The 13,299-nt window shown below is 41.5% G+C and overlaps 1 protein-coding gene across 1 annotated transcript in view; it reads right to left on the minus strand.

Moving 5' to 3' along the window:
• rngtt (RNA guanylyltransferase and 5'-phosphatase) overlaps positions 1-13,299 on the minus strand; it is a 146,023-nt gene that overhangs the window by 75,419 nt on the left and 57,305 nt on the right. The window contains exon 12 of the mRNA XM_046298024.1: positions 1,157-1,321. Coding sequence (XP_046153980.1) covers positions 1,157-1,321 — 165 coding nt within the window. The remainder of the gene's footprint in view (positions 1-1,156; positions 1,322-13,299) is intronic.

Consider the following 13,299-nt stretch of genomic DNA (forward strand, 5'->3'; position numbering starts at 1 on the left):
CCCATTTCATGATGTCTCTAACAGAGATATGGCTGTACGCAGAGCAGATGGCCTCAGCATCGGAACAAAGACATAGCGAATGAGGCAGGCGTAATTCTAATGACTTCATTTCTGGAATATCTTAATCTACATCCTGCTAACAAGACAGTGGGCAATCTGTCATAAAAGCCTCAGACAGGAGGGGTTGGAAGTTGGAACAGGGTTTACCAGGGGGGTAACCCAGTCATTCATGGCTAACATTTCATGCAGGACAAAACATGCTCCAGCACAAAGAGATCAGTGATAGTAGCTGGGACTGGAGTTGTTCCCTGCTTCCGCCATGACCAGACCTGCCATATGAACAGTGGTGGGAAAAATGTGAAGACTGCCATAAACCCTTGCTCCCGCTACTCTGTTATCAGGCATTTAATGGAATGTACAAAGCTACAGTTTCCCACTGATCTGGCGCAGTGTAGATCTAGTTTTTTTTGTGCAATGTCCTTCGGTGGAGCCATTATGAGACTAAGGGTGCAGGGCCTTGCTGGCGAGTTTTAATAGCTTTTGGTGAATAAAAACACTCTTGTCCTTGTCAGTAGAAGCACATGATCTGCAAACACAAATAACTCTGTATAGAGGTAGGCTAGGATTTCTAATATAAAAAGGCTCCTTAGAATACCTCCATGATCTGTGAATAATCAATTATAGAATGTAAGTAGTGGAGCCACATAGGCCATTTTCAGGGCTAATAATTTTTTCTTTTGATTCATAGTTTTTATGAATATTCCCACTGATTAAAAAAGCTTTGATCACATGTATTTTTCCTTTAATGGTGACAGAGGAATCTACAATGCCCTTTGTACGAAGGCAGTCAAAAGCAGTCAATCTACAGTAAAAGCACAGCGTGGGAAGAAAATGCAATGTACCCTTTATGAGAGCACATTAATATTTCAAGATTAATAATACATATTTGTTTCAAAGTGAGAAAACAAAATCGGCGACTGTGAAGCCATTTAAAGTTCATCTATCCTGTTGTTTTGATTAGGCCTTAGACAAGTCCCTGACCTGATGGGAAAGTTAAATTATGCATTAGTAACATGTACGGCTAGAATGTCAGACCACCACAGACTTGTGATGATCTGGCCCTGGCACAGTTTGTGCACATGCATGCGTGTATTACCTTTCGTGCTGCATGGATGTCAAAGAATGGCTTGTTCCTGACACTGAAGGGCTCCTTTGTCTTGTCGATCTGTCCCGTCTTCATCTTCTCCATCCGAGGGGAGATGATCTCTTTCTCTATGCACAACAGCCGAATATTGAAATCACACTGACCGACCGGCTGACCCTGAAAGACAAACAGACAAACAAATGAATCATCTTTGAACACAGCGTGAGGCATTGCATTTCTATAAGTCATTTGAGAAGGAACTAATGCAAAACCTGACTTGCTAATACAAAGGGAATTTTGATCGCCAATATCTCCCTCACAGCTCAATGGTACAGTGAATATGAACGCATTTGGATGTTTTTACTTGGTTGATATTTTCAAACGAAATCCAATCTTTCATATCTTCCTCTCGATAGATTGGTCTAGATATGACAAGGTTACGAGCTGCCAATCCAGTGCCATGGCAACAGTGTACAGGTCTGAATAATCATAAGCTGAACTGAAGAGAGAGAAAGGGAGAGAGAGACAAAAAGACAGAGAGAAGATGAGACGGAGACTGAGAGAGAGATTGAGATTGTTGAGTTCTCTTGGGATAGTTACAGCCAGGGCCATCAAATAAAGAGCATCGCTAAGGCAGCCAGAAGTCACAGGTAATGAGTGTCTGTGTATTCAATCAACGTTTTAGTGAGGTCGCCATGCCAACGGGTCTCGTCTAATGTCCTCCACTCCTGTTTTTCACACAGAGCTTCTGAGAAAAGGATAGGTTCACTTCAGACTGACAGCAGTATGTCTCCCAAACCTCAGGGACCACAAATCTTCTGTTAGGCACTAAACGGTCAGTCCGTTCTCATCCATTTGGTGCCTAATGAATATGACCCTGAACACGGACAGAAACAGGGATGGACTACACTACCGAACTTGCCAAATCGTTTTTCTTTGTGCCCTAATGAATATGACCCAGGTCTATGGGGGTAAATCATTGACATAGCAATTTGAACATGTAGAATATATTTGTAGTTGTACACAATTTGCTAGTGTGCAACTGATGACTTATGAAGATGAAAGAATAATCTGTAGTTGTAAACACATGGCAGATAAGTTTAAATGCCATTCTTTTATGGCTAGTTAGCAAGCTTTTATCTTCTGTAATATTGTTTTTGGAAGCTATTGTCCAAGTCATTGTTATTAAGAGTTCGCCAAAATCGATTAGGTAAAGTTATTTTGCAAACAATTTTGAAGCTAAATAGCTAGCTTGATTTTGTATGGAGCCATAGCTAGCTAGCACAACCATTAGAAAAGTAATCATTAATATGCTAAGACCAAAAAAACGGACATAAATCCCATGAATATTGATCACCCAGTTAGATCTGAAGTTTTAGTAGAAGCACGACTGAAGGTAGAAACTAATTTGTTTAGCTTTAGACATTGACTTCATTCTGTAGCTACTGCCCTTTGATTAATGCAAATCCCTATCTAAACCATTTCAAATTGTCTGTCTCCACTCTTCAGGCTGCAATCCACTCCCAGTTAAACAGGGTCCGTTCAGGCCTCCGTCAGCTCCACAATGCCCTGGGAGACGTGATGGACATCCAGAACTCCCTGGCAAAAGTCAGCAATGCCTGGAGGCAAAGCATCAACATCATTAGGAACCTGAAGGATGTCAAATAAGCAGGGATGCAACGCAGTCAGCTAGCCTCAGCTGTGGAAAACGTGTATATTAATAAATATTTATTTTCAGGTATGTTCCGCTGCACCATTAAATGCCACTTGAATGGGAACTATTATTGATGGCTTGCATTGTATTTGATATGACAATGTACAGTTAATATATTTATGTATGAATATTTCTCCTCCCTTCCTGGGATGTGCCTGAGAGGGTGGCAGACACTCCGTTAATGATAGAGCAAGCAGAGGTGCTGGGGGGCCATCACAAGCGGAGGACCCTGGAGTGCTCATGGAATGACCTCATGTACAGTCGGTGTCGCTTGGGCAGCAAGATCATGCACAACATTAACCTCATGCGAAACTACTTTGGCAAGGTGCAGGGCCTGTCAGACAACCTGGCCAAGAATTTGTGGATAGTGCTTCAGCGCGCCATGGGCAAGGCTGTAGGCAACAGTGAGCAGTGACACTGGTGCAGTGCTTTCTCCACAAACACGTGGCAGGTTCTTCAAGCTCTGCTACAACACTGTCCATGAGGGTGCAGGAACTGGCTGCAGAGAACCTGACGGCCAACAAAATGTCTCACATTAATTGCGTCCTCAATTAATACCTACAAAGGCAAGTCAGTACTGGGACTCATGAAGCATCAGTGATATCATGGCACCAGTCCAAATCACAACTTTCTACCAATTTCATGGTATTCAAATTGGTTGTAGTTACAGTCGTCTCATCCCCGCAACTAGCGAACGGACTCGGGAGAGGCGGAGCAAGAGGCTGATTATCTCTTCCAGGTAGATACGGAGCCATTCATAGTCTTCCAGTTATCATATAGTTAAACCGTACCCCCTTTTGTCACATCAGCATGAATTTCTTAAACAAATGGGGGAAAATAAGTTGTCGGAAACCACTCCTCAGTAAAAAAAAAGGCACATAACAGCCTGCTTGGAGTTTTCCAAAAGGCACCTAAAGGACTCTCAGATCATGAGAAACAAGATTCTCTGGTCTGATGAAACCAAGATTGAACTTTGGCCTGAATGCCAAGCATCACGTTTGGAGGAAACCTGGCACCATCCCTACTAGAGGTCGACCAATTAATCGGAATGGCCAGTTAATTAGGGCCGATTTCAAGTTTTCATAACAATCAGAAATCGGTATTTTTGGACACACCGATTTAGCCGACTTTTCAAAATACCTTTATTTAACTAGGCAAGTCAGGTAAGAATACGTTCTTATTTTCAATGACGGCCTAGGAACGGTGGGTTAACTGCCTTGTTCAGGGGCAGAACGACAGAGTTTTACCTTGTCAACTCGGGGATTCAATCTTGCAACCTTACAGTTAACTAGTCCAACGCTCTAACCACCTGCTTGTCATTGCACTCCACGAGGAGCCTACCTGTTACGCGAATGCAGTAAGAAGCCAAGGTAAGTTGCTAGCTAGCATTAAACTTATCTTATAAAAAATAATCTATCAATCACTAGTTAACTACACATGGTTGATGATATCACTAGTTTATCTAGCGTGTCCTGCGTTGCATATAAATCGGTGCAGTGCGCATTCGCGGAAAAAGGACTGTCGTTGCTCCAACGTGTACCTAACCATAAACATCAATGCCTTTCTTAAAATCAATACACAGAAGTATGCAGCTGTGCAGCAATGCTCCCCATCCAATCTGACAGTGTTGAAGAGTTTGCAGAGAATAGGAGAAACTCCCAAATTAAGGTGTGCCAAGCTTGTAGCGTCATACCCGAGAAGACTCAAAGCTGTTATCACTGCTAAAGGTGCATCAACAAAGTACTGTTTTTGCTTTGTCATTATGGGGTATTGTGTGTGTAGATTTGCGGGGGGGAATAAAGCTGTAACATAACAAAATGTGGAAAAAGTCAAGGTGTCTGAGTACTTTCTAAAGGCACTGTATATTATAATGCCACACACCTAACATCTTTGGCGAATGGGTCAAAATGGTCTTATTCTCATGGTATACAGCAGGTGTCAATGAAGATTAGTTAAGTGAGTACTCTCCCCCAATTGCTCAGTTAAGCCAGGCGGCCAGCTCTAGGAAGAATCTTGGTGGCTCCAAACTTCTTCCATTTAAGAATGATGGAGGACACTGTGTTCTTGGGGACCTTCAATGTTGCAGAAATGTTTTTGGTACCCTTCCCCAGATCTGTGCCTCGACGCAATCCTGTCTCGGAGCTCTAAGAAACAATTCCTTAGACCTCATGGCTTGGTTTGCATCCCAATATTGTTTTAAAATCCTTTTAAATAATGACACTAAGATCGTGAGGGTAAGACAGCTGTACTAAGGACAGTCAAACAAAAATAATCCTAAATAGGGATCAAAACAGTATCAATAAATTAGTCTTAATGCAAGCAGATCCAAAAAAGCTGTGTGATATGCACTATTGGACTGGGATTGCAACATCTCCCGTGGACCTACCAGTTGACCACGAGCACCATTCTCTCTTGGGGGACCAAACAGCTCAGTACAAACTGAACCAATAACGGCATAACCTGGAGGCCTAGGAGAGCCAGAAAGCCCTTCAGTAAATTAATTAAGTAGCATCTCACGAGCCTTGGCTTGTGCGAGCCGGAACAGCATCTCCTTAATGCTGAGTGCCATGCTGAGACACATTGGGTCTACAGTCTTTGGTTAACTCAGACGGGGATCAAACTTCCAATCTCAGGGCAGACACTAACCACAAGACCACAAAGTTGGTCACAGACAACCCCTACCCCTTCTAAAAATGTATTATTTGACCCTTCATTTAGGCCCATTCGACCCCTTGCTTTTCCGCTGCATATCGTCAGTGCGCTGCTGTAACTCAAAAGTACAAGTCTCCTGCTGTGATTTCAACTTCAAACAAGTGTTTTCGGGCAATCGCTTAGCGAAAGTATCGTAATGCTTTCCGAGTTGTATACATTAGTGGTGGCTGGCCAGAGTTTGTTTCAGAAGTCTCCCATGCAACTATTCAGTAGTAGTTTATTCTTCTAGTTTGATATCAACACAGTTATTCTACCCCAATTCAGGTATAAATAATAATCAAGAGGTATATAGCGTTTGAAAAACAGAAAAATTTAGACTGGTGCCCAGATATCACGAGTGTGTGCCTCCATCTGGGTCATCAATTAATACTTACGAAAGTAAGTCTGTCCTCCCATTCTCTGTATAAGGAACCTGTGTTTTGGTTAATCATGTCACCCGACCTGGATTTGAACCTTTATTTGATGTCTTTTCCAGAAATGAGAATTAGTTTACTACCTAAGATTATAAAAATTCAAGAAATTGTATGCACAGCACTTTAGTGTCTTCAACCATCGCTTCATACAGCAAGAAAGGCACTGATCTCAGTTCTTGTTCCGGGAAGTCAAGTCCAAATTCAAATTTCAAAGCCCTTAGTTATTCATACAGCAAAGAGAACACAAAACGCCACCAAAATTCTGCAGCAAGAAAAGCGCACAGAGAATATTTTTCCCTAAAGTGAACGAAATAGAAGGAAAATAAACAATAACGTAGTAATCAGATTAGAGCGCTGCAGAGTGACAATAGCAGCCTTCATTTGCAATCCAGTGGCAGTCTTCTGCTTGGATGTGCTTCATTAAACAACACCAACTACAGTCACTCATTAGCAGGAACGGACTGCTGGAGGGGCTGACAGGCGGCTGATCAGCGTTAATTGCAGCACAGCCTATACATCATCTTCAACATTCACTATGATCATCCTCATGATCATAGACTAAGCCATATACAGTATTCTACTTTCTTTGGACTTCTCATGAGGCTTTGATGTAGCCTAGCCTACATGCAAACAGCATTGACACAGATTGTGGCTTTTCAGATCTTGCGGAAATCACACTCCAAGAAGCAAAATGAAAGAGAGAGAGAGAGAGAGAAAGAAAAGAGACCCATAGAGAGAAAGAGAGAGAGACAGAAGCTTGCAGAGAAAGATTGTCACATCAATGTTCTCAGCAGAACTGAGAAATACTGACATGCAAGCCTGAAGCCAGCCTGTATGTAAGGTTGGAGATAAAGCTGCAGCACTTTAACCTATATCCAACATAGTGCACTACTTTTGACCAGAGCCCTATGCCCTGGCCGAAAGTAGTGCACTAAATAGGGAGTCATTTGCAGGGCCATACATATGTTTGTACCCAGGGGAGCGGCTCAATGCTTAAAGTAAAAATTCACCCATTATGACGGTTATATTGTTTTTTTTTGCATTTCTGAGCGATGTTCTATCGATTCACTGGGTCATTTTATGTTTATCTGAGCTATTGCCGTTCAAGCAGGCAGAAATCTGACCGGTATGAAGTAGCATTGCGATAAAGCTGCTCTTACTACACAAGTCAATAGGAATACGACGTTTAGATTGCGAAAACATCTATGATACATGTCAGATTTCAATACTGGCCGATGTCATAACGATATTCCTACTATGATACATTTGTCATTTAACAGAGGGTCTAACACATTTCTCCTATTGGTCTGCCTCCTCAGTCCAGGGTGCATTGCATGTTGCGAATGTCAGACTGAACATGGTGAGATTGTAGATTGGCGATTTTATAGCTGACTAGCTACTACTGATATTGACTTTGGTATTATTGTGTGCAGCTATGTTTGCTCGCTAGCTAGCTAGCCAGCCCATATAGAGTGCTTTGCCATGTAGGTTTTGTAGTCGACTTGAGCTGCAACAGACTTCCACAAGTTGCTACCAACCTTATAACAACGAAATTAAACATTTGTTCACAAATGTAAATTATAGGAATGAGTGGGTTTTGAAGGAGTGGATTCTTCCTTTAGCACTTCATGTTGGGAAAATTTCACAAGAACAAAACGCATGCGGGTAACAACTGGTTGACATTTAAAGCTTCTTATACAACCTGTCAAGAAGAAAACACGCTCTCTGCAAGCCAATCGGCCGCATGGGACGGCATCATCTATAAAGTGGCCACACAACACCGGGGGACTCTGGATCAATACATTGCTAATCTACGGGGAAACCATCAAGTAGTAAAATAAAGGCTGTTACCTCAGTATACATGTCTAGACTGACCAGGTGAATGCTACTGTACAATCCCTTATCCCGTCTCCTGTTATATCCACTTCAAACCAGTGTAGATGAAGGGGGGGAAGACCAGTAAAGAAGGATTTTTAAGCCTTGAGAAAATTGAGACATGGATTGTGTATGTGTGCCATTCAGAGGGTGAATGGGCAAGACAAAATATTTTAATGCCTTTGAATGGGGTATGGTAGTAGCTGCCAGGCGCGCCGGTTTGAAGTGTGTCAAGAACTGAAAATGTTGCAGGAGTTTTTCACGCTCAACAGTTTCCAGTGTGTATCAAGAATGGTCCACCAGCTAACTACACACAACTGTGGGAAGTATTGGAGTCAACACGGGCCAGCATCCCTGTGGACCGCTTTTGACACTTCGTAGAGTCCATGCACCAATGAATTGAGGCTGTTCTGAGGACAACAGGGGTGCAACTCAACATTAGGAAGTTGTTCCTAATGTTTTGTACAGTTGGTGTATATTTATATGCTGCACCGTTATGTAAAGGCTATGCCTCTTGGGTGCTAGTAGGAATCATAGCTGAGTAGAACATCACTGTGTAGGGACTGAGGACCATCAACTGAAACTTCTTTAAAACAGCTCAGGGAATAATACCTCACTTCTCAAAATGTGCTGCTCTGAGGGCTTATTACAGTGCTGTTTGATAAAAATTTAGAGAATGAGACACTTCAGCAGCCGTATAATGCAGCCGCCTTGGTGACATGGCTCGCCTCCAACTCTGGAAATCTTCACACACAACCTCTAAAGACAACGAATGCGTCCCAAATGGCTCCCTATTCCCTATGTAGTGCACTAATTTGGTCCAGAGCTCATATGGTTCTGGTCGAAAGTAGTGCACTACATAGGAAATGTGGTGCAATTGGGATGCACACCCCCTCGCCTGCCTGCTAGGCTTCAGTAACTTTGGTTGGGCTTTGTGAAGACAAATATAATTACATGAATGGATGGTGGGCAGAGGGGATTATGTAAACACCCCGTGAGCGAAAAGCGAGAGTTTAGTTATTTTCTTTTAAGAAGATTTTTTGCATTTTGAATTCAAATGTATTATGCTCAGACTCAAGGTGCAATTATGCTCAGAATCAAAGTTTCCGATTCCATTACAATTAAGAATGTGTTTTAACTACAGCAGCTTTCAGAATTATTTTTTTTGGGGGGGGGGGATTCACTCGATGTCTTAACTTATGGTGCAATTTCGAAATTTGGTTGGGCATCAGCAGATTTTTATCTTGTTATGTCAGTCACTGACAGTCAATTAGCCCATGTCAGATAATTATTTTTAGATTGACAACTCAGTCTAGCCATCACTTTTGTTTGGGGGGGCCGTCATGGGGAGTTTAGATTTTTCTGGGCCCCACCCTCATCAAAGTTGCTAGACTAGACTTTGGCTCGTTGAAGAAGTTCCTGCGCATTTCACAACACAGCGTCACTGGATGAAAAGATAGAATTCTATCCAATTCACAGCAACTCAAAGCAGAGCGTAATGTTCCTGGAACAACAACTGGTATCAAAGCCAAACAATTTTACACCATCTGTGTGTCATAGGGGGAAGAACACGGTGGAAGTGTGTGAGACAGCTACAAGTGATTCAAAACAGTTATTCTGGGCATGTGCAGTCCTCTAGACTGTTCAGCTACAGTTCACTGGGTACAGTATGCCTGCTGCCAGAGATAGTCTAGGGTAAAAAATACCAAGTTTCTCCAACCTTACCTTTTACGTTTTGATTTGCGCTCTTAAAATCGAAATTCAAAGGGAGCCCTTTTGAAAGTTTGAAAAGCGCATTCAAATTCACTTGACCAGGCAAAGTACAAAGATCAATAGGAGTCAATTAACATAATTAATGCCATGGCATTTTGTTCATACAGCCAGAAAAGCCAAAAATGACACAAGGGACAGATTAAACAAAGCATGACAAATATATGCACGAAGTTAAATAACCCAATTTAATTAATCCCGAGGGATACGAGGGGTGGCAGGGTAGCCTAGTGGTTAGAGTGTTGGACTAGTAACCGGAAGGTTGCAAGTTCAAATCCCCAAGCTGACAAGGTACAAATCTGTCGTTCTGCCCCTGAACAGGCAGTTAACCCACTGTTCCTAGGTAGTCATTGAAATAAGAATTTGTTCTTAACTGACTTGCCTAGTTAAATAAAGGTTAAAAAAATAAATAAAATAAAAACACTAGAAAGCGTGCTATGGGATAAATGTGGATTGTTAGAGCTCTGCTCAATTTTGAAAAATAAAATTGCATATTTATCTTAATCTCTCACAACCTATAAATTCAAACATTATCTGAAAAGGCACCAAAAAAAATAAACAAGGTACTTTGGAAAGCCGGACTATGAATCGATGCTAATATCGCCGACCCACAAGGAGTTCGCTGAAGATGCTTGCTCCCAAGAGCTCCCTCTCAGAACTCACTCAGAGCAACCTACTGGTTGCTATAAACAAATTAAGTGAGGAGGTAGACACAAAGTTGGCCTCGATCTCAAAGAATATTGGAACTATGACAGGAACTGTGAATGAAAGGTGCATGAGGTCGAGCAGACGATTACGAGGCCAGGCTACAGGACATTGAGAAACAGTGCAAACCGTTAAACTTAAAAACAAAACAAAAATTCAGCTGAAAACCTGCCTGGAAATGCTTAAATCACATTCACGATAGCAGAACATCCAAACCTTTGGGATACAGGTAGAGAAAGGGAGGCTCACTGAATTTGTAATCAGAGATGATACCGGTCCTGCTGGGGAATGAAAACTTCAAATCACACATCCAGACCAATAGCACACACAGATCATCCGCACCAAAGCCAGTCAAGGACGCACCACCAATGCCATTCATCGCACACCTGCAGATCCCCTCAACTATAATGGAGCTAGGGTGTCCTTCTACCCAGATCTTACTTTGGAGGTGAAGAACGAACTGAAATATTATGATGAGCTGCGCAAAAAAGGCAGGACAGCCAACATCCGATATGGATTCCTTTTCCCAGCCAGGTTCAAGGTGACAGTCGAGGGATCATCGCGCTTGTTTGATACTCCAAAATAAGCCAAATTGTTATTGGCAAGCTCTCTGGCTGAGGAACCAAGCCTGTCGTGTAAGACTGCTAAATATAGGCCAGTAGTGTGTTTGAATTTCTTGCCGATGCTCATTACGATGAACATTGGAACTCATGATTGGTGAGATGTTATTGTTTATAACATTGTTTAGCCGATCAGGTTTTAGTCCCACTCATCATCTCTGTGAGAGTTAAGATGTTTTTGTTTTTTGTTTTTTGCAGAGCATCTATAGATGCGGAGTTAAGTTAGGTTATATGTCTAGGCACCATAAGGTTTGTGTGTTAGTCAAGGGGTGCTTTGCTGGAGGAAGTCACTCAGTAGTCAAATCAAATCAATCTGTGTTTTATATTTAGTTTCAGTACAGGTGGTATGATAAGTTCCAGGATGGTGGGACATTTTTTGTTTTATGACAAAAACAATTAGTTCTAAAACAAGTAATGGCACATAGTGAACGGGCACAGAGTAGGCCTAGTGGAATAAAGATAGTACGTTGGAACTGTAATGGCTTAGGTCAGTTCGTTAAAAGAGTTAAGGTTTTCTCCCCCATCTTAAATCAATGTCCGGTGTCATGGTGTTTCTTCAGGAAACTCATTAAAAAGGCATGGCTCGAACCAAAACTACAAGTCGGCTGAATTGGTCAGATATACCAGTCAAATTCTGATGCAAAAGCGAGGAGGGTAGCTATTCCTTTTATTTACTCATCCTTGATTTCAGATCCTAATGTCGGTATATTATTGCGGTTGGTACAATGAATTGGATACCAATAACCTTGGTTAATTTACATGGTCACAACTTCGATGATCCATTATTGTTCCAAAGGGTATTTAAGTCCAAAACAAATATATTGTATACAAATGTTATTGTAAGCAGCGACTTCAACTGTATTTTGGATCCTCTTTTAGATACAGCTATCAAGGTCAACAATCAAAATGTCAGTGTTTGTCTAAATACAATGACAAACCTTAACATTGCCGATATTCAGAAACTGGCGCATCCAACAGATAGGGATTATTTTTTCTTTTTGCCAGTTCATAACTCATATTCCAGAATTGAGCAATTTTTTTTGCTACGGCTGTTACATTTCACCTGATTCTAAATCAAAGGCCATTCTCCACTCTCCATGGTGCTGAAACTGGACAATATGTCTGCAGGTCGGTGACTGTGTCGCTAAGATGCTTACCTGTTGAATGATGAGGCTTTCTGTCAGTATTTGAAGGAGCAGATAACTTATTTTCCCTTTGAGCTAACAACACGAGGATGTTGATGACTATCTTTTGGGAACCTCTCAAAGCTGTGTTTAGAGGACACATTATTTCATATACATCGGAGAGGAAGAAACACACCAAAACCAGGCTGAAAGAACAAGAGTTAGGGGAGCAACAATTCCTCGAATGAAGTCCTTGAGAAGATCAAAGTGTTGAAATATGAGTACAACAGCATCCTTTAGAAATAGGTAGCCTATTTACTTGATAGAATGAAAAATATATATTTTGAACTGGGTGATAAACCGCATAAATGATTTTCAAGGCAGCTACGGCATACACAAGCAACTCAAGCTATTCATAAATTGAAAGACCGGAATGGAACAATTGTAACAGACCTAGGGAAATCAATAAATGCTTTGCACAGTTTTACTCAGAGCTATATCAATCAAAATGTGATCCTGCTGAGCCACAAATTATTAAAGTGCTTTCTCACCAAATTTGAAATTCCTAAATTAGACAGGGGGGCAGCAGTTGCGCTCGATGCCTTGATATCTCCTCTAAAGTTTAGTACAGCGATGGCACAATATTCCAAACAACAAGGCTCCCAGGCCTGATGAATAAATAATACAATTGTATTCGTACTGTGCCAGACTAGCGCTGCTTCTGTTGCAAATGTCCCACAAACATTGTATGAGGCTACTATAGGTCTGATCATGGGGGAAAAAAGAGTGGCCACAGATGTGGTCTCATCTCGGTGGCCGCTATAGAAGGCGTTGACAAAAAAATATTGGCAAAAACGTTTTAAATAATATATTTATGATATTATACACCCCGACAACACAAGTTATCCCAGGCCAACACAGTGGGGTCCGAATATATTGGATCCCTTGATAAAGATGAGTGAAAGCGACTGTATAAAATAATACACATACTGAGCTATAATTGTATGCTCAAAACATACATATTATTTTTAAACTAATACAATTGCTCAAAAGAAAGACATTTTGTTTAACAAGTAAATAATACAAAATATTGGATCCACTGTTTTCAATCCCGCTGCAAGGATAACGACAAAATACTTTTTGTGATTGGAGAACACGTCGGGAGGGATCTTAGACCAGCGATTCTCAAATGGTGGGTTGCGACCCAAATTTGGGTCCTCGG

Source organism: Oncorhynchus gorbuscha, linkage group LG14 (assembly GCF_021184085.1).
Source record: "Oncorhynchus gorbuscha isolate QuinsamMale2020 ecotype Even-year linkage group LG14, OgorEven_v1.0, whole genome shotgun sequence".
Taxonomy (NCBI): domain Eukaryota; kingdom Metazoa; phylum Chordata; class Actinopteri; order Salmoniformes; family Salmonidae; genus Oncorhynchus; species Oncorhynchus gorbuscha.